This window comes from Mirounga leonina, unplaced genomic scaffold (genome assembly GCF_011800145.1).
Source record: "Mirounga leonina isolate KUSES-001 unplaced genomic scaffold, KU_Mleo_1.0 Mir_178, whole genome shotgun sequence".
NCBI classification, from domain to species: domain Eukaryota; kingdom Metazoa; phylum Chordata; class Mammalia; order Carnivora; family Phocidae; genus Mirounga; species Mirounga leonina.
In genome coordinates, this window is record NW_023270464.1 from 21,985,171 (window position 1) to 22,012,069 (window position 26,899).

The 26,899-nt window shown below is 43.9% G+C and overlaps 1 protein-coding gene across 2 annotated transcripts; it reads right to left on the reverse strand.

The window, feature by feature from the left end:
- Window positions 1-1,603: 1,603 nt before the first annotated feature.
- Window positions 1,604-22,837, reverse strand: DET1 (DET1 partner of COP1 E3 ubiquitin ligase). Of its 2 annotated transcripts, none has more exons than XM_035024097.1 (5): window positions 22,728-22,837; window positions 15,733-16,825; window positions 12,782-12,969; window positions 5,240-5,431; window positions 1,604-2,263 (listed from the first exon to the last, which is right to left on the reverse strand). In XM_035024097.1, the coding sequence occupies exons 2-5, from the start codon at window positions 16,813-16,815 to the stop codon at window positions 2,074-2,076; spliced, it is 1,653 nt and encodes a 550-aa protein (XP_034879988.1). In that variant the 5' UTR covers window positions 16,816-16,825; window positions 22,728-22,837; the 3' UTR covers window positions 1,604-2,073. The 2 variants fall into 2 exon arrangements, with proteins under 2 accessions (XP_034879988.1, XP_034879989.1); XM_035024098.1 differs by lacking the exon at window positions 22,728-22,837 and adding an exon at window positions 17,774-17,808.
- Between the last annotated feature and the right edge of the window lie 4,062 nt (window positions 22,838-26,899).

Consider the following 26,899-nt stretch of genomic DNA (forward strand, 5'->3'; position numbering starts at 1 on the left):
GGAAGTACAAATTGAGCTTCAAAAAGGCGAGGAAATGGGCCCAGGGTCACAGAGCTAATGGGCAGGAAGGCGGCGATTCACACTGAGGCCCAAGTGACTTCACACTCCGTGCTCTTTCCACGCTGCGAGTCCCTCAGGCACAACTGATCGACCCAGTACAAAGACAAAGCTGCAGGTAAAGTGCGTCTACAAAGAAAGATTCCTTGAGCCCCACAAACGTGACTGCTGTGGGACCCTGATTTTGTTATGACCTACAAAGAATCTAGGAGGATGCCTCAGTATTTCACCCTTCCCGATGCCGCCCAGGGATGTCATCCTAACCCTCCCGTTCTCCTTTGGATTGCCACCTACAGGCCTGTCGGCTTATTTCCAGTCTCTAGTGCCCTGACTTCCGGACTGCTAAACACGGTCTTTGTGAAATTCGGATTAGTTCTTCCACTGCACAAAATCCTAGCACCACGCACAAGACTCTTCTTCACGATTCGGCCACATTCCCCTGGCCTCCCCCACAGCTCGTGCCGCAGCCCTGTTATTTACCACTCCACAGCCCTGACAGCCCTTTTCATGCTTCTACACCTTTGGGCATGCTGGAGCTTTCCTTGAAACGTCTGTCCTCGGCCCTGGTTCACACGACACACTCCCATTTATCCAGTTCCAGTGTCCCTTCCCCAGAAGAGCTTTCCTTCTCCATCTCTCCTTCATCCTCCTCCACCATTCCCAGACAACCGCTATAGGGGCTTTGGCCGTACTGCATTAAAATTCTCTATTTCTCTCCTCATCCTCCACATCAGAGCACAGCATCTACCTGACTCATACTAGGTGCTCAAATCCTGTGTTGAATGCTGAATGAGAGTGAATTTAGCTGTTCAATACCGAAGATGATGAAATGAGCTGAACTGCTTTTAGTGGGGCTCAGTGTCTCACACCACATTTGTCATGTTCCCAAGGAATGTCAGAGGGATACAGAATCCATCTGCATCCATGGCACCTTTCACAACCTGCTCTGAAACCCAACATTTCGAGGCTGCTTTCAAAGTCAGAGGTTACTGAACAAGCTTACTACATAAATGGTGGATACATTACGCAAATGAAACATAAACAGCCTGACCAGGCCGCTGGAGGACACCGGCCGAGACCGTACAGAAGGAGGTGGGCCGGGGCCCAGCAGGTGTCAGCAGGAGCTGTGATGGCTCGGTCGTCCAGGAACAACCGGTCTGACGTCTTTGGCGACGCCAGGAGCCTGCCAGCTCTCTCCCCAGTCGCGGTACGTGCTACACAGCATCTGTATGTGCTGTGGCCAAAGAGAACTGCTCACTCCTCCACCCGCATGACACAGACGGTACAGATGGGAGCATGCTTCCTCATGACAATGTGCAATTATGCCCAGTTCCTCCAGCTGTAACAATTACCAGGAGAAAACCCGAGGGAAGGAAACAGTCCTGGCCGAGAAGGCTCTTCCACACTGGCACACACCACTAAGTTCTCCCCAGGGTGGCTGCAGGAGCCACGGCCTCCAGCCCCTTTCACGGTCCGTCCCGGAACCCACAGAGGTGAAAAGCATTCGGTGAGATCAGGACATAAGGCAATCATCAAACGGGATATATCTAAGTAAGAAAATACCAAGGCTTTATTATTCTTTTTTTTAATATAAAGATAGCCCTGTTGTCGGCCACATGGAAGGATGTGCACAGTTCCCGTGAGTCAACAAGACATCCCTGCTTCAGACTGCATATACCATAATGCCAAAGAACGGACGCCAAGGGGGAACGGGGTAATGCTCTCATCTTCATAGCAACAAAATGCAAAATAAGACAAAAATTAAATGGACTTAATTAATGCTGGACATTCCCACAGGGAAAAGACCAGAGGATTTTCAATCAATCAGTAGTTGGAGACCATAACAATTCCATTAGGCTGAGCCACCCCTCGCTCCTCTCTCTGGCTCTCCCCATGTGAGGCACCACAGTCTGGAACCAACAAAGCTGGCAGCCAGGAGCTCTTGCTTCAGAGTCCACCGAGATAAGCGGGGGGCAAGGTCTTGGAAGACCAGATAATTGGGCTTTGGTGAGGCACCTACGTGCAGCAGTGTCGCATATGGAAGTTAACAACATACTCAGCATTAGTCCTCTGCACCGAAATAGCAAAAGGCTCAAACGGGTGAAAGGTGAAGGCAACAAGGCGTCGCACTGTGTGGTTGATGGGGCGGCCCAGTAAGCCTGCCTGGATCTCAAACTTGAGCAGACCAGAGTCCCGGGCATAGAACCTGAACAGAACAAGGAGAGAAAGAGAAGATGGTATAGATATTCACCACCATCTGGGAATCTGCACAGCATGAGAATGCAGCAACTCGTTATTTAATCTTACAGTATCTCCTCCTACATCAGCTCCAGGTTACCAGAAATGCAAAACCGCCTTCGTCTGAGCAGCTCATTTTATGCACAGGGGCATTATGAATTTTACTGCGCTGTCCTGAATCACTGGGTCATTTCTCTTTCCCAAGATGACCCTTAGTCACGGCCTTAACTACAGCCTACCCTTTTCCAGAAAAGCTGCCCCGAGACTGTCTAGGCCAGGCTAGAAATGAAATGCAAGCCACGTGTATACTTTTAAATTTCCAGGTAGCCACATTAAAAAAAGTAAAAAGAGAAAGGTGAAATTAATTTTAGTAATATATTTTATTTAACCCAATACTGGTATCTAAACTATTACTGTTTCAACCTATAATCCAGGTAAAAAAAAAAAAAATGAGGTATTTCACATTCGTTTTTTGTGTTAAGCCTTTGAAATCTGATGTGTGACACGTGAGCACGTCTCAATATAGACTGGTCACATTTTAAGCGCTTAACAACCACATGTGGTGAGTGGTTACTATCCTGGACAGCGCAGATCTTGGCCCATATTTGAGTTTTTCATTTTTAAGAACAGATTCTTTCGGAAGGTCCTTCTTTTTCACACACAAAAACAAAATACTAAGTAGTTCTTCATTTTTCATCTAATACTTCCATTCGTCCCCATACTTAAAGACATTTTCCCATACGCAAAATAAGCGTCCTTGGGTATCAGGAACTAGAGATGTTCAGGGGTTGGGGCTGAATTAAGGGAAGTCCTAGAAAATGAAGAGCTCTGAATTACAGAGGTCTATAACTTCCCTTTTGGAAAGCAAACATATGGCAGATATAAAGATATTCATAGCCTCTGGCTCAATAATCCCAGTTCCATGAATTTATATCCTAAGAATTTAATTTAAATGGAGGACAGAGTGATATGGATAAAGACGGCAACTCCAGCACAGCTCCCATGTAAAAATGCAGGAGAATAAAGGCTCAGTGACAGGGGACTAGTTCAGTCAACTGCGGTACATCTAACTGAGGGAATAATATGCTGTCATTAGGACTGTAACTCTGAGGACTATGTAACAACACACACAAAAAAGCAGGCTACAAAGAACGACGCTAACCAGGATTACAACAATGTCCATGTGAACATGCGTACTGACAAAGACTAGAATGGAACATACAATACAGGTGTTCAAGTCATGGCATTTCCTCTTCCAATGCCTTTAGTATCCGCACATTTCTCATTTTAAATTAAAAATAAGTGAAAAATCCCTTTAGTCAGCGGCAATAGGCATTCCCAAATTTGTTACTTAGGTTACTCTTTTCAAACTAGAAAGGCAGGTTAGAAAGGAGAGGAATGTATCTCATGCTACCTTGACAATGTCAAACGAGGCCCGTGATATGCTTTTATGTGTGAAAACCACAGTCACCTTACCCACATAGTCCCCAACACACAAAGGGCTTGTAAGGTAAAGTGGGTTGTTTGAACTTCTAAATCTAACTACCAGCTCATAGGAAATGTGTGAGGATGAGAGAAATCGTAAATACTCCTCCAGGGATGCAGTGAGCAGACTCCAGAATGTGGGCAACACTATAGGACAATTTCACTGCCAGGAACATAAGAGGGAAGCAGAACCTATAGGATAAAATGGACTTAAGGGAGTAGCGACCAAATGCAATGTATGATCCTGATGGGAACAAATGGAACCATAAAAAGGATATTTACAAAACAGTAAAATGTGAAAACTAGGTACTTGGTGGTCATCATAAAGTTTTGGTAATTTTCTTAAGACAGAATAATGGTATGGAGGTTATATTTTTCTAAGTCCTTATTTTTTAGAAATTCATGCCGAAATATCTATAAGTAAAATGTTATAAAATCTGAGATTTGCTTCAGAATAATCAAGGGTGGCAGTTGGGGGGGATGAATGGGAGTGGATGGAAAGAGATGACAACATTAACCATGAGTTGATAACTGTTAAAACTGGATGATGGGTACATGCAGGTTCATTATACTCTTCCACGTTTTATATGTTAAAAAAATTAATTAAATTTATATATTTATAATTTATAAATAAATTCTATAATTAAAAAAAATTAACTGGTTTTTGGAACATGGCTGCAATTTCCCAAAGGAAATACCATGAGCGGTGATTAACTGTTTAGAATGTGTTACACAAGCCTATTTAATACACAATGAAGCTGGATCATGAAACACTACCCACCACTGTTTCCATGTGAAAAAGGCCTTCCACTCTCCAGCTAAGGGTTCCAGGACCACACCTCCCCTGAAATCACCCCATGGGTGGTGGTGGTACAGGTCCTCTCCCTAGGACCTAACACAGCACACAGAACAACACAAGCTCCCAAAACGGAGAGAAGGGGGGGGTCTGTGGAGTGGACATTTGTGAGGGAAGGACTGTTTAGTTTTCAAGGTTCTAGCAATAACACAGTAGTCTACACTCCAAAATTTCTCAAGTGAGGAAGCAGGAGTTTCTCCAAAACCTGCCTGTTCCCCCAAATTATCTCTGCTATCTTTTCTACTAAATAACATGAGGGGATAAAATCATTTGAGTGAAATAAAATTAGAAAGTCTCAACTATAAACACTACTACGAAATGGTGTGTGCTTTCCTACCCTGGATATCTTTAAAAAGGAACAACACTTATCTGAATTGGATGTTTTGACGAGAAGCAAAGAGCAGAGCTACTTAATTTATGAGACTAGTGCCTACATGATCAAAAGCACTCACCACATATAGAAACAGCCTGTCCTTCCAATTCAACCCATGAGTACAAGTGGGCACAGTCACAGTGGAATGAGGTCCAAGGAGAGAGAGAGAGAGAGAAAGCGGGCCATCTTTAGCCCTTAGGCAGTTAGCAGCTGAAGCAGTGATGGTGTACCTGATAGGGTGATCTCCACAAGTCTTGGGTCGCTCCATGACAGACACCCACTTGTCATCGTAGCTGAAGAGAGACAAATCAAGGTAGGGGCTACCGCTGTAAGACTGGGCACTGATGGGGAGCTGGCCCAGCAGCCGGCGCACTGCCTCTGTGTGCCCTCCGTACTTGGCATTTACAATAGTGTCTTTAAACCTAAAAGAAAGCACCAGTGAGGAAGGCTGCGTTAGCAGGCACGCAAAGCTGCCTTGGATTTTAAATTGATAAAACATGTCTAAAAACAACTCATGCTGTAAATAGAAATCTAGATAGTGAAGGAAGTCAGAACTCTCACACATCCCAAATCTGCCTGGCTACAAATATTCTCAGAAAACAGAATTTGAAGTGGGAACATTAAGTTACTTTAGAAAAGTTAACAAAGACTCTCCAAACAAGCTTAAAATGAGTGTAACTATTCTATGACAACACTTCTGATACTCAAATCTACTTCCCCCAAATAACAGCCTCAGCATTAGAAAGGAGTTACAGAGCACAGAGAATCCCGTGGAGAAGAGCAGCCTCTCTCTGACTCTTCTTGGGATCAGTTATAAGCCAACTTTCATCAAAACTTTCGATAAATTCCTTATCCCTCGTTTCAAGTCTCGGAGCTAGCTGCCTGTACTCCCACAGAAACATCGGTATCTAAAGACCAGGAACATGGACACAGAGTCACGTATCTCACTTACTTTTAGTAATAATAACAAGAGAGCAATTTTTTCTCACAACTGTCATGAATACTAAATTTAATACCCTTTGACCAAGTATTTCTACTCTTCCAGAAATTTACCCAAAGGAAGCAATCCCACATGCAGAAAAATCTCTGTGCACATTCAATACAGCACTGTTTATGATAATGATAAATATATGGAAAATTAAAAACCTACTGGAAAACTGTAATTTTCAAAGATTACACAGTTACAGAGAAAATGTTTATCATAATGGTAAGTAAAAGAAACAGGCTACATTCTGTCTACACAGTATGATTAAAAAACAAAGAAAAAGGGGTGCCTGGGTGGCTCAGTTGGTTAAGCGTCTGCCTTCAGCTCAGGGGATGATCCCAGGGTCCTAGGATACAGCCTTGCATCGAGCTCCCTGCTCAGCAGGGAACCTGCTTCTCCCTCTCCCTCTGCCTCTGCCGCTCCCCCAGTTTGTGCTCTCTGGCTCGCTGTCAAATAAATAAAATCTTTAAAAAAAAAAAAAAAATTCAGGCCTAAAAAAAGACAAAGAAATATATCAAAATGATAATTGTGTTTGTGTAATCACATTTGATTTTAATCTTTTCACTTTCCCATAGCTTCTTAGAAAGAATGTCAAATATCAGTAATATATTTTTAAAAATCTCTGTATCAAAGCATATCGTATGGTTTAAAATTCAAGGGGAAAATAGTTATTTTTAATCCAGGGAGAAAATATAACATTTCATCCCTGAAATTAATGGAATGAAAACTAATGAAATAAATTTAAAAACCTGGGGCACCTGGGTGGCTCAGTTGGTTAAGCGACTGCCTTCAGCTCAGGTCATGATCCTGGAGTCCCGGGATCGAGTCCCGCATCGGGCTCCCTGCTCAGCAGGGAGTCTGCTTCTCCCTCTGACCCTCCTCCCTCTCATGCTCTATGTCTCTCATTCTCTCTCTCGCAAATAAATAAAATCTTAAAAAAAAAAAAATTTAAAAACTTGAACGTTCCCAACTTTGTGGAGACTAGAAAGCTTGATGAGATGGGTTCTGATTTTTGTCTTCACCATTAACCTGTGATATTGGACGGAAATCAACAGTTCTCAGTTTCCCCCAAAGAAAGCCTAGCTCTCAGTACTGCTTTTCTATTACTCCTCTTGACAGTAATTTTCACAGCCTCAGTGTAAATCATAAAATTAAATCTTGGGCCAAAGGGAACTTCTTTCTTTCCCTTTGGATGAGCTGGAATCAAAGACTGTGGGCTCTGGTTTTCAGCTCCTTTTCAGCCACGATCTAGTACTACCTCTCATAATCCACACTCTGCCTTGCCTAGCTCACTGACTTCAAATGATGGGGGCTGGCCCACGGCTGCATGATGATCCTAAGTCACAGCCTCCACAACAATCTCTAAGTTGAAGCAGTTCATCTTCCCCAGAGGCACTACCAGCTCCACTCTCCGTGCTCCTCACTGACAAAAACATGAAGCAGTTATCCCTGGGACGTCCTCTGGCGTTTAACTCCTGGCTCACTGTCACTCTGCCCAGTTATGCCTCTCTTCAATTCATGGGCACTCCTAAATTCATAGAGATTATCCTTCCAGCACCTCCAGTACTAGGTCCCACAACCTCTCCTACACTTAATCAATTCCTCCCCACCTTTTCCTAAGCCATCAGCTTCCCCCCAACTACATAGTTTCAGACTATTTCCTGTACCATGCTTTTGTGGTTTATTTTCCAGAGGCTTCCTTAGAAAAGGTATAGGAGAGGTAATTTTTTGAGAACTTTCACGTCTGAAAAGGTCTTTGTTCCACCCTATTGGATATAAAATTCTAGACTGGAAATCATTTTTTCCACAGAATCCTGAAGGCATGATTTTATTGGCTTCAAGCTATCTGATGGCTTATTTTTTAACATGTGAAATGTTTGTTCTTTATACAAGTTTTTACAATTTTCTTTCTCCCCACTGTTCCAAAACTTCATTTTTAAAAGATTTATTTATTTTAGAGAGAGAGAGATAGACCATGGGGGGAAAGGGGCAAAGAGAGGGAGAAAAAGAATCCTAAAGAGGTTCCACATGGCGCCCAACATGGGGCTTGATCCCATGACCCTGAGACCATGACCTGAGCCAAAATCAAGAGTCGAACACCCAATCCACTGAGCCACCCAGGTGCCCCCTCAATGTTCCAAAATTTCATGATGATATGCTTCAGTATGGGTCTTTTTTTCATTAGGTAGTTGATGGAGCTAATAAAGATTTAATAATTATTTATCTGGGGGCAAAAGCCATGATTTGCAGCACTTGCCACTTTCTGTGCTGTAAATCCTACTGCTATGGCCAATTTCAAGGTACCAATGTGACATCGCTGAATGTGGGGCTACTGAAAGATGAGCAGTAGTGCTTAACTAGATAGTATTTTCACCATACAGATAAAATAGATACAAATGCACTCAAAAGCATAAACAACAGTAAAGTAACTACAAAATAATTTTTTTAATTAAGGACATGATTTTTTTTTAAAGATTTTAATTATTTGAGAGAGAGAGAAAGACAGAACACGAGCAGGGGAGGAGTAGAGGGAGAGGGAGAAGCAGAGTCCCCACTGAGCTGGGAGCCCAACGTGGGGCTCAATCTCAGGACTCTAGGATGATGACCTGAGCCAAAGGCACACACTTAACCAACTGAACCACCCAGGCGCCCCCGAAATAATTCATTTTGAACAACGACCGCATTTAGCAATAGCTTGCAAAGATCCCTGAAAGCTTAATAAACTGGCTCTCATGAGCCAGTAGGAGTCAGTGGTAACACACCACTGAAAGGTCCTGCCAATCTCGAAATTCATGTTCTTCGCGACCGGAAAATTATTCACATTATTTCCTCCCCGTCATTTTCTCTACTGCGCCTTGTGGAAATAACCAGATGTTGGACATCCTGGGCAAATTCTCCAATTTCTTTTCATCTTTTCTCTCCCATTCTCCTACTTTTATCTGTTTATTCTATTTTCTTGGAAAATTCCTCAACTGTACCTAACAAAGTTTAAATTTCTCTTCTAGGAATGTTTTTTTTTTATAGCTTAAATTATTTCAGTGATTGCAGTGTTGTTCCTTTATTCTTTCTACTGTTTGTTTTATTTTGGTCTCTTTCAAAATAAAGATTTTCCTTAAGTAACTCATGATCCTTGGTGTCCCCCTTCTTTTTTTCTTGAACATTTAGTCTAACCTATAATGGATCACTTTCACTTATTTTTACTAAAAGATTAGTAAAATTGCACATTTTAGAGCCATGTGCTCACAAGAAATAAAAAATAATTCCAATTTATATATACACTGTATTTTCAATGCAGCAAAGCATGAAAAGCATGACAAGATGGTTAATGAAATGTTACATTACGATACAGTTCTGTGGGGGAGATAAAATAGATATACGAATTCAAACATAAACAATGTAAAATTTCAAATAGTATTGGCACAATCTGCTCTCTCCTTTATTTTTTGTTTGTTTACTTATTTGACAGAGAAAGAGACATCGAGAGAGAACACAAGCAGGGGGAGTGATGCTGAGCAGGAAGCGCTCTCCTTTTTATATCAAATACTGAATACCAAATTCCTATGGCATCTAGATTCCCCAGGGTTATGTTTTAAAGTGTTGAGTTGGGGCACCTGGGTGGCTCAGTTGGTTAAGCGTCTGCCTTCGGTTCAGGTCATGATCCCAGGGTCCTGGGATTGAGCCCCAAATCAGGCTCCTTACTCAGCAGGGAGTATGCTTCTCCATCTCCCTCTGCCTCCCACTCCTCCTGCTTGTGCTTGCTCTCTCTCTGTCAAATAAATAAGTAAAATCTGGGGCGTTTGGGTGGCTCAGTCGTTAAGCGTCTGCCTTCGGCTCAGGTCATGATCCCAGGGTCCTGGGATGGAGCCCCACATCGGGTTCCCTGCTCAGTGGGAAGCCTGCTTCTCACTCTCCCACTCCCCCTGCTTGTGTTCCCTCTCTCGCTGTGTCTCTCTCTGTCAAATAAATAAAATCTTTAAAAATAAATAAATAATATCTTTAATAAATAAATAAATAAATAATAAAAAATAAAAATTTTGGGTTATACACCATAAACGTATACAATGTTATATGCCAATTATTTCTCAATAAAGCTGGGGGAAAAAGGCTTGAATAATTTTATTTTTAAAAATCAGTATTAAAGGGGGCGCCTGGGTGGCTCAGTTGGTTAAGCCACTGCCTTCGGCTCAGGTCATGATCCTGGAGTCCCGGGATCGAGTCCCGCATCGGGCTCCCTGCTCGGTGGGGAGTCTGCTTCTCCCTCTGACCCTCCCCCCTCTCATGTGCTTTCTCTCTCTCAAATAAATAAATAAAATCTTTAAAAAAAAAAATCAGTATTAAATACACACTGAAATTGCATTTTCTGCAATTATTCAAATTTAACAGCAAAAAAATTTTAAGATCAACGTAAAAATTAATGTATGAGGATATCTACAGTTGATCAAAATCTTTTGGTGGTATGATACAAAATTCTGAGGATCACAAAGCTGGAACTCCACCTTTCTTCTCAACCTTTATCTTCTCCTCCTGAGTTCCTACAATTTCACGTAATTCCAGATGCATTCTGAAATAACTCTCAAAAAACAGCTTCTTCTAATTACTGGGTGATTTTATTCATTTAACAAACACATAATGAGCTGCTCCCACATGAAAGACACTGGCCTAGGTGCTATGGGTACAGCAGTGAATATAATAGACTAGAATCTCTGCCCTCATGGGAGTTTACTTCTAGTGACTTGATATTTTGTCTCAGCCAGCTGTACCCAGCTTTGTAACTAGTTGATAATGATCTGCCTGATTTTAAAGCTATCTTAAAAGAAGAAAATTCAGGGGCGCCTGGGTGGCTCAGTCAGTTAAGCATCTGCCTTCAGCTCAGGTCATGATCTCAGGGTCCTGGGATCGAGTCTCATGTCGGGCTCCTTGCTCGGTGGGGAGCCTGCTTCTCCCTCTGCCTGCCGCTCCCCCTGCTTGTGCTCTCTGACAAATAAATAAAATCTTACAAAAAAAAAAAGAAGAAGAAGAAGAAAATTCAGGGGCACCTGGGTGGCACAGTTGGTTAGGTGTCCAACTCTTGGTTTCGGCTCAGGTCCTGATCTCAGGGTTGTGGGATCCAGCCCCTCACTGGGCTCTGCACTCAGTGCAAAGTCTGCTTAAGAGTCTCTCTCTCCCTCTCCCTTTGCCCCTCCCCCTACTCTCAAAATAAATAAATCTTTAAAAAAAAAAATAAAAAGAAGAAAATTCATTCCAAAATGAAAAAAGCAAGTTCTGATCCATGTTCTGCCTCCAAAAATCCTTCTATACCGAACAGAAATGCTTATAAGGCAGAAAATTTATGTGAACCAGAGAAAAAGGAAAAGGCAAGTAACTTGTCTGAAAACCAATATCCATCTATTTCTAACTGAGTACTATGCTTTTATATAAAGATGATGCCACTACATTAATGTATCTGCAGTTCATTTTTTCCAGTGGCAGTGATGCTCATTCTGAGTCATCTGTTCACTCTGGTCTGACCTATCTTGAAATTTAAAGCAGGTATTTTCCCTAACTGGCTAGAGTTGGCGGAGCAATTTAGTTTGTGGCGTCCAATAAGGCACTGACTGACTAGAGTAGGATTCAGCTTGGGCCAATGGCCCAAAGTAACCATTCGTTTCACAATAATATACTCAGATAATTACATCTGAAACTCTGGTTCATAGGAAGACCTGGCTGATGGGGGGTATTAATTTAGAGTGACCCAGCTGTTTGTGGAGGGACTCCAAGTATGAACATCTGAAGGTCTCTTCTTTGGGTTGGTCAATTTCCCTAAGGAAAAATCTCTAACCTCCTCCGGGAGGAGCATAAGCCTGGCTGCCAAATCTGATACAGGGGACAGGAATCTTACTTTCAGTTTGTTGGTTTTCACTTAATTCTTGTTTTTAGCATGACAAATCTCATCCCTACCTCAGCTGTTCCTCATGAACGTGAAACCAGAGCCTACATGGTTCAGTTTCTCCAGAGACTAAACCTCCAGCCTTCTGAGGAAAAGACAGTCACTTGGCAGAGTAGCTTAGAGAAGGGGGCTAGAGGGCCTGATTAGTCCTTTCCAGACCTTCACCCAATCCTCCTGTTTAAGACTACATCTTAGGTATCTTCAGAGGTACCTAGGGCCTCCAATTCTCCAACTCTTTCCAGAGTTCTCCAGAGCAAGGCAACTTGTTTCTTGATGACTAAGCTCTGCAGTCTTAAGTTTTTGTTCTCTGAAGTGTGCCAAGTTGGTTGCCGATGATCAGGTAGCTTCTCAGCTCCCAACACCGATTCAGAGCTCTCTTCTGTCGCCAATCATCTCCTGTCTCCAATGTCTCTCCTCTCCCATTCTCTTTGCTCTTGTTATATTTACACCTCTTACTCCTTTATTGTCATTTTAGTGGGGTTTGGGGGTGGAGCAGAAACAAACACATGTGTTCAACACATCATGTTTAACCAAAAGTTCTAAAATTATTTCCTTAGTCATTCACTCAAAAAATACTTAAATGCTTGATAGGACATCATGAACATACAGCAATAAATAATAAAGACACGGTCTCTATCTTTCTACAGGTCTTAGAGCTCTCCTTCCTCTAGGACGAATCACAGATAATGCACAAGTAATTCCACAGGTGCTGAGAGACAGAAAGAGGTTCAGGATGACCCAAGGGGTTACAACAGGCAGACCAAACCAAAGCGAGGTGGGCAGAGAGAATACAGAAAGGGTTTTTTGGAGGACATGGATTGTCTAAAGAAAAATTAAGTTTAGCCCAGTGGAAGAGCTTACCGGCGCTGGATCTGCCTTGCAAAATTGTTACTGGAAGCTGAGCAGGGAAACTGGACTTCACTGTGTAGGGTAGCATTACGGAAGAGGTCACAGAAGTTCTCAAAGAGTTCTAGAAGCTCATCTGATGTATTCTCAAACACGGCAATCACCTCTGTTGTCACCATATTGTATACCACAAAGAAAGATGCCTGCAGAAGAACAGAGAGAGCTATGAGACAGCTAGGTATACTGCCATGCCTTGGAAACTTACCACTTGGTTAAGAATTCAAACAAGTGAAACAAGCAAACACTTCTGCTCCCACACTAGCATAAAAACATGGCTCCAGGTGGTTCTGGGAGAGGAGGAAGCCTCGGTGCACTTTATCATTCAAGGGCCATCAGTCATGGCCAGTACTGCTGGATTTACCACCATATCTGTGCTGCTAGAATTACTGAGCTAGCCTGCGTATATGTGTAGAAAGGGTTCCAATCTTTCATTTCTGACTCTGCAAATTCAACATTTTTCCTTCCTAGTATTTATTTCCTACTTGCTCCTCAACCCAGCCTGAAATAAAAAGCACTTTTTTAAAATGCCAGATTTAATTTTCCCCTGCTGAGAAAGTGATTGGTCGCCTGTGGCTGCCTGTTGGCAAATTATTTTCTCTTGTATATGTACAGTTGAAAGTTCAATTTAGGGACATTTATTTTCCCTCTTAAGATTTCTAACATGCAGAGAGACACCTGAAGTACACTGTGTCCTAAAACTGCCCAGGCAAGTTGTAACCAAGCAGGGAACTGCTGCTGAACAAATGAAAAATCAGGGAGGCATTTTCCTTTCTTTCTTCATAAATGTTCTTTCAGCCAGGAGCATTTGGAAGATACACTTGAGATTTGTAGCAATTAAGATCAAAGGGAGAACCTGAAAAGCATTCAAATGCCATAGGTGGCAGAGTTACTACCTTCCCTGAATGGGCCCCTGGGTGACTAGCCCTCTAAACCATCAGTGCTCTGCTCTGCCTAACAGGGAAGCTCCAGGAACCCCTGGGTTTTGTCCCAATGAATGTGGCAATGTGAATCAATCTGCAAGCTTTCAACAGGACTCTAGAAGTTTTCAGAACGTTAAGATTAGTACTCCCCCTCCTACGATGGGAGTTTAAGTCTCCATCATCAATTCCTGGACCCACATGGCCCACCTGTTTTACTAGTCATTAGTCATTCCCAGAGCTTTCATTACATGACTTCTGCAGTCACCTGGAAATTAAATATGGCTGTAAATTAAAGAGGCTGGAGAGTAACCTGAGAATAATACCCATAATATTAGCAGGGCTTTGTGTGTAGATGTACTTTTTCTCATTAACCTTATTGGAACCTATCAAATTAAACTGGGGAAGGGGGTAGGAGGATAACTAGGGCAAATTGGGTTTAAAGTTACAAGCTCTGTAAGCAAAACACTGAGCACTAGTACTGAGCCTAGCCAAAATTTATTAGAGCTACCAGAAATAAGTGGGTCATGTTTTAGCAAAGGGAATAAGGATAATCTCAAATGCGGCTATCAGAGACAACTTATTCCCTCCAAATGACAAAGGTAATTATAGCTCAAACCTAAATAAAAGATTGACTCATGTCCTTTCTATAGACCTGGACAACACTTTAACCCTCTCAGGGCTCCACCAAGATCCATCATAAACATGTGAATATAAAATTACACATACCTTACTAGCCTTCCCTCCAGGGCAGACTGGGAAATACAGAAGGGGACAGAAGTCAAGGGTGTCACTACCAATCTCCCATGACACATAAGATGGACCAGACGCTCATTTGTGATGGTTCAATGGGCAACTTCATCATTAATAGGGAAGAAAAGAATCCAGAAAAACTAATCTCCAACCGTATTACTCCCCACCACCCACCTTTTTTTAGAATATGCAAGCTATGATTCAAAAGAAAAATACTGGAAAGCATTTTACCATGGATGGCTGGTAAGGTCTTAGGAAATAGTGTCCTCCACAGTCTCCTATGACAGAACCAACTGCAAGTCAGTGGAAGATACGAGGCTCAGCCCTCTTTGTGGCTGACTGGTTTGCTCTCTATTCTGAATCCCCAAACTTGTTATCTAAGGAGACATTCTGTAAACAGGAGAATAGGGAGCAAAAGTACAGAAAGGTAGGTCTCTTTCTCAACCAACACTAAAGTGGAGAGCTTCTCAAAGAGAAATGCCCCAATAGCCTGAATTACAACACAGTGTTTCAACCCAAGAGTCTTGGAAGGTTTCTGTGCCCTTAACACCACTTGATTCCCATTTGAGAAACAGCTCTCTCCCCTCCAAGATCTTTCATCCAAACTGAAATACCCTAGGACCTACAGTCCTGATGATTCACTTGGGGGATCAGAAGTTTCAGCTTCCTTTTAATCTTTTCACTGCTCTACAGCTTATGGTCCAGTACATGGGCAAGGTCAGGGTAAAGTCATAAAACTTAACTGCCAGATTAACTTACCTATTAGTTACCTCCTAAGGATTTTATGAAGAAGTACACTGACATTAACCACTTAAGCAGGAAAGGCCAAATTTTTAGAAAAATTTTTCGGTATGGTGGGCTCATTCTCACTCCTAGATCTAAAGCAGTCAGACCAACAAGCACAGTCTCACAAAGTCAAGGCAGGATTATCCACCGGTAGTCCAAACTTTGACCCTGCAGCACTTGGGCTTCTTTCTCAAGGGAACTGAAAATGCTCTGCAGAAGAATTAGGGTAATAATCACCGAGCTGACCACCTCACATATCAATGACTTGAGTTTTAGCTTCCATTTGTCCAAATAAGTACACGTGGCCGAGAAAAATGGAGCTATTTTAAGTTTGAGGCCCAAGATAACAAAAATTCAAGAGCATGGAAAACGCGAATTCTGAGAGGCTGGCTATAGGCAAAGAGAAACTTTCCCATTTTACCAAGGGGATGGGAGGAGAGCACTTCATACCTGTGATGGATCTGTGACCCGCAGGGTTACCACGTCCTCACTGGTGTACTTGATAAACAGATGGTTTTCGTCCAGAAGCTGCATTTTCCACATGCGCAGCTGCCGCAGCTGGTCAAAATACTGGAAGAAGCGCCTCTTGGCCATCGCACTACCATCCTGCTCTGCCCGGCGCCACAAGTACACGAGCAGTCGGTGTTTCAGGGAGTTGATGAAGGGGTCTCTGAAAGGGTTGGCCATGCCCGTCTGACTGTCCCGCTGCACCTCCGGGCAAACGGCTGACACGGTGAGGAGGTCATCCTCATAGCAGAAGCGGCCGATGGTCCTCACATCAATGAAAGTGCCTTCAGGGGTCACCTGGAAGACGTGGATCGTCTGCTGCTGCACCGACAAGATGGCCAGGATGTTTTTGTACAAGTACAGCCCTTGGTTGTGCGACAGGACCACTTTATCACACTTGAAGGTGCGGGTATCACATAAGCGGCCAGTGTGAAGGTCAATGATGTGAAGGGAATAGTCCTCCAGAGGGGACCGTGGGTTGGGGGTCACAGATTCACTGTTCCGATACACCTCGTAAAAAGGCGGGTGCGGCTCATCCGGGAGGTAGGCAGCTGAGCCCACAATGACACACCGGCAGTCGTCGGTGAAGAGGCTACACTCCCGGTTCAGGTGCTCCCCGTTGGCAGCTACGTTGGTAATATGCAGCAGGACAAAAAAGCGTTCAAAGAGCCGGCCGCGGATGTTGACTGACCGCTGGTCATTGCCATTGGACAGGATCTCCCCCTCATAGCCCTGCAGTAAGTCCTCAGCTGCCTGGCAGCCCTGGTATTCATAGATTTCAAGAGAGGTCTGGTCTGAAGAGAAAGCAATAAAGTAGCGCCCATCAGGCGAGAATTTACGCAAGAAACAAGGAGGCTTTTCAACATTGACGACTGTGAAGTTGGGGAAGACATTCTGGTGGAATACTCGGACCTGATGCCAGTGGGTACCTGCCTTGCCTGAGCTGATTCGTCGCTGTTCCAAGCGGTGAATGACATTTTGGTTCTGGATTCTTCGAGGTTTGATGGTGGAAACATGATGATCCATTATCACATCTCTGCGTGGAAAAGTGAAGTCAAGAAAGCAAAACAAAATTGACCAAAACATAAATATACACAAGTCAAAGAGATTTTCCTCCTTATACCCCGGACCTAAGAACTCGCAGGGTGACAGTGATCAGCATTTCTCCTTCCTAGATTTAGTCAGAAAATGGTCCTGACATATCTGATTCTAAAAACAGGTTTGAGGGAAGGACCTAATTCACTACGAAGCACTCTTAGCTGTTGGGAATATCCAACAGAATAAACATAGAATTACATCAAATTTGTTCAGTGTAAGAGTAACATTTAGTGCACGTTCATTAAAGAAATGTATTTACTGGCTGTTAGGATGTCCATACTACCCTGGGTGGCTCAGTCAGTTAAGTGGCTGCCTTTGGCTCAGGTCATGATCTCGGGGTCCTGGGGTCAAGCCCCGCATCATGCTCTCTGATCAGTCAGCAGTGAGTCTGCTTCTCCCTCTCCCTCTGTGATCTCTCTCTCAAATAAATAAAATCTTAAAAAAAAAAAAAAAGTCCATACTACCCAAAGCAATCTATAAACTCAATGCAATCCCTAACAAAACCCCAATGGTGTTTTTTGAAAAAACAGAAAAATTCATCCTGAAATGCACATGTAATCTCAAGGAACCCCAAACAGCCAAAACAATTTTGTAAAAGTACAAAGTTGGAAGACTCAGACTTCCTGATTTCAAAACATATTACAAAGCGAAAGTAATTAAAAAAAAAAAAAAGTGTGGTACTGGCATAAAAACAAATATAACAATGGAATAGAATAGAAAATCCAGAAACAATCCCTCACAGATGTTAACTCAAGATTCAGGAAGTTCAGAGAACCCCAAATGTGATAAACCCAAAGAAATCCATGCCCAGACACATTACAGTCAAACTTAAAAACTAAAACACAAAGTAGAAATCTTATAAGCAACCAGGTAGATGATATATTACCTGGAGGGGAACAATTCAAATGTCTGTGGATTTCTTGAGAAACTGTGGAGACCAAAAGGAAGCAGAACGTTTTTGAATTGCTCTTCTGGGTAAAGAGTCAAATCTCAGCTAAAAAAGCAACTCTTCAGATTTTTCCCTACCTTCCCATCCATATCAACCCTCATTCTACCCTATTTTATTTTCTTCAGCCCTCGTCCCATTTTGAAATTATCTTGTTTACTTTGTAGTATCTGTCACCACACACCGACCCCAGGGACCCTGCCCAATTCTAGGTGAATCCCATCACCTAGAGCAGTACCTGAAGCACAGTAAGTGCTCATGAACATGTTGAATGAATGAATGGAGCAACATTCCAACATGGGCCTTGCAGGATCAAGAATTCACTAGGCAAAGTAAAAGAGGAACATTTCAGAAAGAAGGAAGCCTAAAAAATACACTTGGAAGGAGTGTGGCACGATACATTTGGGAAACAGAGTAATCCCAAGTGGTCAGAGCCCAGGGAGCACAGAGTGAGTGGTAAGAGAGAAACCCAGAAAAGTAGACTGGGGCCAGGCTGGAAAACACCTTACAGGCCCCTCCACGCCACACCAGCTATTATACATTTTAAGCAAGGGAGTAACTGAGCCAATCTATATTTTAGAAATAAAAACATAACACACAATGTGGTATTTGTATATTGTTTCCTTCTAAAAGGAATCTGAAATGCTTTATGTAAGTATAGATGCTATCTAGTCAAGTTAAAGATGTGCATACCTCTATGACTGACCAAACTAAATTTATCAAACTGCTAGTCACAACTCATTAATGAGGCCTTGAAATCAATTTAGTGGATACAGTTGACATTTTAAAAAGTGGAATAAAATAAAAAATACCACACTGTATCACACATAGTAAGGGCAAATACTATTTCACGAAACTTGTTTCAATTGCATATATGAATTCTATGCACTGGGTGAGGATATAAAATATATTTCCTACTGATCTAGACTACAGCAAGAGAGTGCGTACTGTCTGACCTCAGGCCAAATCTTGTCTGTCTGCTTGTTTTTTGTAAATAAATTTTTATTGGAACACAGCCATTCCCATTCATTTACACGTTACCTATGGCTGCTTTTGTCCTACAAAGGCACAGATGATTAGTTGAGACCAAAGACCACGTGGCCCACAAATCTGAAATAATTACTGTCTTGCCCCTTGCAGAAAAAGTTTGCCAACAGCTGATCTTGAGCACTGGTTCCTAACTGGGGCAATTTTGTAACATCTGGAGACAGTTTGGTTGTCCTAACTTGGGAAGGAGGGATGTTATGAGTGTCCAGCAAAGAGAAGCCAGGAGTGTTGCCAAACATCCTACAGTAGACAGGACAGCCTTCCACATTTAGACCAAGATGTCAATTGTGCTAAGGATGAAAAACCCTGATCTAGAGAAATGTCTGCACATGAGTAACATGAATGTCTGCAGCAGGATTGTTAGCAACAGCAAAAACTGACCACACTCCAAATGCCCATGAACAGAAGACTAGATCAATTCTTCCAGGCATACTCATGCAGTGGAATCTTATGAAGCAATGAATCAACGCACTACAATTATATATAACAACCTAAATGAATCTCAGAACACAACAATGACTGAAGGAAGCAAGCAGCAGAATATTTTTATGTGATTCTCTTTATATAAGCTCCAAACGATTTCTAGTTTAAGGCTATCAATATATATGGTATACAATTACAGAAAGCAAAGGAATTTATACACGTAAAATTCAGAACAGTGGTTACCTGTGAGAAGTAAGAAATGGGATGGGGATTGGGACACACTGGCAGCTCTGAGGTTGCATTTTTTTCTTGAATCAGCATTCACTGTACTGTCATTCTTTAAAGATTACATATACTTTTAAAGTATTATTTGTACTTACTCAAAAAAAAATTTTTTTTTAAAGATTTTATTTATTTGACAGAAAGACAACGAGAGAGGGAACACAAGCAGGGGGAGTGGGAGAGGGAGAAGCAGGCTTCCCGCAGAGCAGCGAGCCCGATGCAGGGCTCGATCCCAGGACCCTGGGATCACGACCCGAGCCGAAGGCAGATGCTAAACGACTGAGCCACCCAGGCGCCCCTCAAATTTTTTTTTAATTAGAAAACAGTCATCGTGAAGAGAACACTAAGGTAGGACAGTAAGATGAAGCCAGATGTACAGAGAAACGCATACCAGGTGGACCTGCAGAACTGCCAAGCTTCTAATTTGGCCCTGATTTTTCTCAGCAGACAAAGAAAAAGGAAAAAACAGTTACAGAATCTGCACAGCCAATAAGATAGAAAATAGATGCTTGGAAGAAGCACAGCTCTTCCCGCCACTGTTAAAAGCAATCTCTCTCATAAGTTTTCTCAGAGGACCTTGGCTTGATAAAGTGAGCAATATCCTCCATATCTGAACAACAAATATACTGAATTTCACACAGCTACTCCTTGTAACAGTGACACTGTTGCTGTGGCTATTCTGATACAGCCTAAAAAAACACACTTTTAAGATTTAAGCATTTCAAGATACCAAATAACATACAAAACTGCTTCACTCAATCCCTGCCCAGGGCAACCCTGCCAACCTAAGATGGGGGCTAGAGTCAGAGAGGGTGACCAGAATGGGAAGACAAAGGCAGATAAGGCCCAGGAATGGGAGGACTAGGCATGAAATACCATCTAGCAGACAAATTGCTGAGTGGGATCAAGTATACTACAGTGGTTCAACTTAGAAAGAGCCACTGATCATATTAAGCAAAACAGATGCTTAATTCTAAGAAAACTGATGTACACTTTGTATAGACCCATCTTAAATTCTCTGATTTGTCTTCTTAAGGGAAAGACACCAGTAACTGGGGTGAAAGGTGTGAGGGTGTAGGGTAAGCAGAGCTGAGGACCTGTTAGCTTCAGCTCCAAATTGTACAGAAAATCCTCACTGAATTTCCTAACACCTCCTTCAGCATGCATGCTCTCTCTCCCTCTCCCTACACACACACACACACACACACTATTTTATATCACACAATTGTGATTTTTAGAGACATGGTGGAGTTATTTAAGACTTTTTCAACTTGTTCTCTTATTGATCTGATTATAAAAATAATACATGCTCATAAAAACTCAAACACTACGGAAAAAGTATGAAATGAAAGTCCCTTTGGGGCGCCTGGGTGGCTCAGTCAAGTCAAGCAGTTGCCTTCAGCTCAGGGCATGATCCCGGGGTCCTGGGATCGAGCCCCGAATTGGGCTCCCTGCTCAGCGGGGAGTCTGCTTCCACCTCTGCCTCTCCACCTTGCTTGTGCTCTCTCTCTTGTTCACTCACTCTCTCTCTCTAATAAATAAAATCTTTCCTGAAAGAAAAAGAAAGAAAGAGCCTTCTAGTCACTGTGAGAATTATTATGAAAAAAAGAGTCAGAATAACATGATATTTTCCCAAAAGCTGGCCCTCTCCCAGCTCCCCTAGTCCAGTGAATGGCCCAGCTACTCTCCTCCTATCAGGAACCAGAAACCTGAGAGTCTTCCTCGATACCTTTCCCTCCGCCCCCTGATCGGTCAACAAACTCTGGAGGTTTTCTCTCCTACGAAAGAGCCCTCTAATCTTCCACTTATCTCTATCACAACCTGCCGGTACCCTTATCCAAACTTTTATAATTTCATGTCTGCGATACTATACCAGTTTCCTACCTAAACCCACTCCTTGCAACAGCCAATCATCTTTTCAAGATGCTTTTGTGACCACGTCCTTTCCCCCTACTGGTTAAAACAGGATGGTATCTTCCCACTGCTGTTTATGATCAGAATCAAAATCCTTAACATGCCAATCAGAGACTCAAAGGTCTCAGCTCTGCCTCTCCAACCCCATTTTTTCCCATTAACGTTAACCATTTCTTCAGCAGGGATCCTACCTCCTGCCTCAGAAGCTTGGCACTTGCTGTTCAGTGAAATCTAAAAAAGCTCTTCTCCTCCCTTTGCTAACTCCAATTTCAGACATCAACCTAATGGTCTCTTCCTCAGAGAAGTCTTCTTTCACCTCCCCCTTAGCTAAAACACCAACCCAAGAGCCGTATCTTGCCTTCACAACACCTGTCACGCTTGCAACTTTGTCTCTGCATTTTACTCCCACCTGTGGCACTAGATGGTGAGCTCCTGACCAGTACACATATTCTGCCCGCCCCATCACCGTACTGGCAACATCTTGAACCTCATTTCCTGTACGTCGGGCCTGCCTCACTCCAAGTTCTTTGCCAACTGAGGTATCCACAGGGGCTGTTCCCTCTGCTTAGGGCATCTTTCCCCGGGCCGTTGCGTAGTTTCTCAAGTTGCAGCCTAAGTGTCATCTCCCCCAGGAAGTCTTCCCTGATCACTCTCTCCAAAGCAGGCCTCCCCATTACTTTCTCTGTCTTCTTCATAGTAACTGCCACAATGTGCATACCTACTTTTCCTTGCATGGCTGTGTTTAATGATGGGAGTCCCCCACTACACCGTACTCCCTAGACAGGAAGCAACCATGTCCACTTCGGTCACCACAGTTTTCTCAGAGCCTAGCAATGGGGCTGGCCCCTCGCATGCGTTCGCTACGTTATTTATGAATGAAAGAAGAAAGCCCGGCTGAAAGGGGCCACAGGCTTGTCGTGTGGCCCTAAGCAAGTCCTTTCCCCCTTGCTGCGTCTCAGCTTCCCCACGACGGTCGGCGCACACACCCCTCAGTAAGTTGTGACGCCTTCCAGAGCGGTAGGGGGATACCGAGGGGCGGGCATACACACCCGAGCGGGCGCCCCCGGAAAGAGAAGCCCGGGGCGGGGCCTCAATGGGAAGGGAACGCTCAGGGAGGGCGGGGGCCGCGGGGCCTCGGCGTCTCGCGCGGAGGAGTCGGGAACCCGGGGAGGCCTCGAGGAAAGCCTGACGAGCTTGGAGGCTGGCCCGAGAAAGGAGAAGTCCTCACCTGTACGGTCCTGGTTCAGAGGGCCGGGGAGAGGGAGCCCCCGGCCTGCTCGGCGCGAGCCTCCCCCAGCCCCGCCCCCGCCATGCCTCCGGCCCCGGCGCCCGCGGCTGCAAGTCCCCGCTTCCGCTTGCCACCGGAAGTGCGGCGCAACGAGAAGAAAAGGGGAAGAGAGCGCGGCGGCGTCAGCGGACGCTGAGAGTATTACAGCGCTCCCTGGTGCCCGGAGGGGGGAATCGAAGCCACCGGGGCCCAGCAGCTGCGAAGGAAAAAACCGAAAGCCCTAACCTGGGCATGTCAGTGATCTCTGAAGGTAATGTTTCGGGGCCTGCTGGACACGTCTGCAAAAACATGGATAAAGATTAATGTTTCACCTCTTGATTAGATGCGCGCTTTCATCGGCGGAGGAACGATCCGCTCTGTGATGTCCGCTCCTGCGCGGTGAGTGCTTGGACCACCAGGACTGTATCCTCCTCTGAACATTCTGCCCAATACAGTTGCTGGCTCAGAGTGGAAGGACAGAAAAACTTCTTGCGTTAACCTAGTCCCATAACCTTTACTTGGACAGCCGGCCCCCAAATTTCCCACCGTCGGCCTGCTCCGGATCATTCCGTTCTCAGCGCCGTGACTGCTTCCGATTGCTCTCATTCCACGGCCACTTCATGCTATTTTTTGTGGTTTTGGTTTTTTTTAATTTTATCTATCTACTTGTCAAAGAGAGCGAGACAGAGCACAAGCAGGGGGAGCAGCCGGTAGAGGGAGAAGCAGGCTCCCTGCTGAGCAGGGCGTCCAACGGGGGACTCGATTCCAGGCCCCTGGGATCCTGGGATCCTGGGATCCTGACCCCAGCCGAAAGCAGGCAGACGCTTAACCGACTGAGCCCCCCAGGCGTCCCTCAACGCTATTTTTTGTTAGCACTCATCACTATCGTGAGGGCAGGGATTTGTCTTATCTTCTATCCTCGCCTACTACAGGGTTTGACGTCTTGCAGGGCTCCATAAGGATTCAGTCCATGAATGAGTGGCTCCGCCCACATTGTTCACAACAATCCTAGGAGGAAGGAATACTAATTAGCCTTTACTGATGAGGACACAGACTCAAAAAGCATACGTGGCTAAGAGGAAACAGGCTGGGTTCTTGGCCCAGTCTTGACATTTCTAGGCTGAGTGGTCTCAGGTACTGACTGCAGAGTCTTCATTTTTGCTTCTGGGAAATGAAGATTTACCTGCCTAGTGATGTTATTTAAAAAATTAGAGGTGCTATATTTGAAGTGCCTGGCACAGCCTGGAATGTCCTAGATGCTCAGTAAAGTTTTATTGCAGTTACCCAAGATCAACTCCCTTGCCCACCCATGATGAAATTGAGACCCCTAGAGGGACATGCCTTGTACAAGTTCATACGAACACAGGCGGCAGAACTGAGACCGTGACCCAGGACTTCCATCTCCCCTTTTCCAGGGTTCTCTCCCACAGTATCAGATTCTGACTCTGCCATTTGGGTTCCTACATGATGTTAGGCAACTCACTTACCCTCTGCCAGTCTGTTTTCTTATATCTAAAATTGGGTAATTATCTGACTTGAGTACTGGAGAGATCACATAAGAGAATGTTGTTTAAACTATCAAATGCTACCCCAATGGAAATGTTTGGGGCCTGCTACCTCTGTGCTGAGCCTGGTAATTAAAATCAGGAGTTTTACTGGTACCAGAAGAATAGCTGAAAAGAAACTCTACCCCAGTCTCACACCATATACAAAAATCAATTCAAAATAGACTGGGGGCACCTGAGTGGCCCAGTTGGTTAAGTGTCCAACTCTTGGGGCCCCTGGGTTAAACATCTGCCTTCAGCTCAGGTCATGATCCCAGGGTCCTGGGATCGAGCCCCACATCGGGCTCCCTGCTCGGCTGGAAGCCTGCTTCTCCCTCTCCCACTCCCCCTGCTTGTGTTCTCTCTCTCGCTGTGTCTCTCTCTGTCAAATAAATAAATAAAATCTTAAAAAAAAAAAGTGTCCAACTCTTAATCTTGGCTCAGGTCATAATCTCAGGGGTGTGCTACTGAGACCTACCTCAGGCTCCATAATGGGCGTGGAGCCTGCTTAAGTTTCTCTCTCTCTCTCTCTCCCTCTGTTCCTCCCCCCTCTAAAAAAAATAGGCCAAGGACCTAAATGTAAAGGCCAACCTATGAAACTCTTAGAAAGAAACATAAGCATAATTCTTTATGACCTTGGATTAGGCAACAGTTTCTTAGATATGACACCAAAAGCACAAGCAACCAAAGGAAAAAAATAGATTAAATTGAACTTCGTTAAAATTTAAAAATGTTAGGGCGCCTGGGTGGCTCAGTCAGTTAAGCGTCTGCCTTTGGCTCAGGTCATGATCTCAGGGTCCTGGGATCAAGCTCCGAGTTGGGCTCCCCACTCAGCAGGGAGTCTGCTTCTCCCTCTCCCTCTGCTCCTCCCCACTGTGCTCTCTCTTGGGCTCTCTCTCAAATAAATAAATAAATAATGTTTGTGCTTCGAAAGACACAAGAAAATGAAAAGACAACCCACAGAATGGGAAAAAAATATTTGCAATTCGTATATCTGATAAGGGTCTAGTATCAAGAATTTTTTTTTTAACTCTTGTAACTCAACAACAAAAAGACAAACCAACTGAAAAATAGGCAAAGGGTTATATATACAAATGGTCAATAAACACACAAAAAGGTGCTCAGCATCATTAGTCATCAGGAAAACAAACTCAAAAGCATTGTGAGATACCATTTCACAACCACTAGGACAGCTATGATTTTTAAAAAGGAAAATAATAGGGGCACCTGGGTGGCTCAGTCGTTAGGCGTCTGCCTTCGACTCAGGTCATGATCCCAGGGTCCTGGGGTCGAGCCCCATGTCAGGCTCTCTGCTCAGCTGGAAACCTGCTTCTCCCTCTCCCACTCCCCCTGCTTGTGTTCCCTCCATCAAAATAAATAAATAAAATCTTGGAAAAAAAAGGAAAATAATAAATATTAGTGAAGATGTAGAGAATGGGGATTCTCCTACATTGCTGGTGGACATGGTACGGTCATTGTGGAAAATAGTTTAGCAGGTTTTGTTTATTTGTTTGTTTTAGAGGGAGGAGGGAGGGGCGGAGGGAGGGGCAGAGGGAGAGAGAGAGAGAGAATCTTAACCAGGCTCTACACCCCGGGCAGAGACCGATGCAGGGTCTCAATCTCATGACCCTGAGATCAAGACCTGAGATGAGATCAAGGGTTGAAGGCTTAACTGACTGAGCCACCCAGGCGCCCCTGTAATGTTTAACTTCTATTTAACTTTTACTTATAAGAATGTCTTTAAAATCCTCTGACTTCCCACAATTGTTCTTGCTATTTGTCGATTTAATGCAGAGTCCAACATGGGGAGCCTGTCACACTGTGTCACACTGTGCTTACTGGAAAATCTGCTAGTAGTGGAGGAGGCCTGAGGTTGTCTTTCCTTCTGGCCTTTTCCAGGAAGTGGATTTCACTTCATTGCTCTCAGAGTTGGAAGTTACAGAGGCAACCAGAGGCAAGACAATGACTGCCTAGGAGGTCTTTGCAAGAACTTTGCCTTCAATTCAGAATCAAATAAGGAGCCACAGGAAGGCTCTGAGCAGACGAATAGCATAAGCAGGGTTATGTTTTAGAAGGTTCACTCTGGCTGTCACAGGGAGAGGGAACTCTTGAGAGTCCAGCCAGGAGGCTACGGCAATAGTCCAGGCAAGAGGTAATGGTCACCTGGATTTGAGTGATAAAGGTGAAGGTGGTAAGAAGTGGTCGGATTTGAAATATACATTAAAGGTATATTGCCAATGGCTTGCATAAGCAGTGTGAGACAGAGAAATAGAAGAGACAAACATGTTCCAAAGTATTTGGCCTAAGTAACTATGAATGCTTTTACTCAGAGAGTAATAGTATCTTGAATTGGGCAACGTTTAAAGCAGCTACTTCCGTTTTGCAGCTACTGATCCCCGATGCCTAACACAGTGCCAGGCACAAAGGCACGCAATAAAGATTTGCTGAGTGCTGATACCAGTCTTCTGTAGATGCAGGGCTGTGCCTCAGATGACACATGTGATTCCGCAGCTCTTCAGCCTGCCTCTCCCAGATGTTCCAACTTCTAATTGCCCACCACCCCCTCCCACTGTGCTCCCAGCCCGGGAA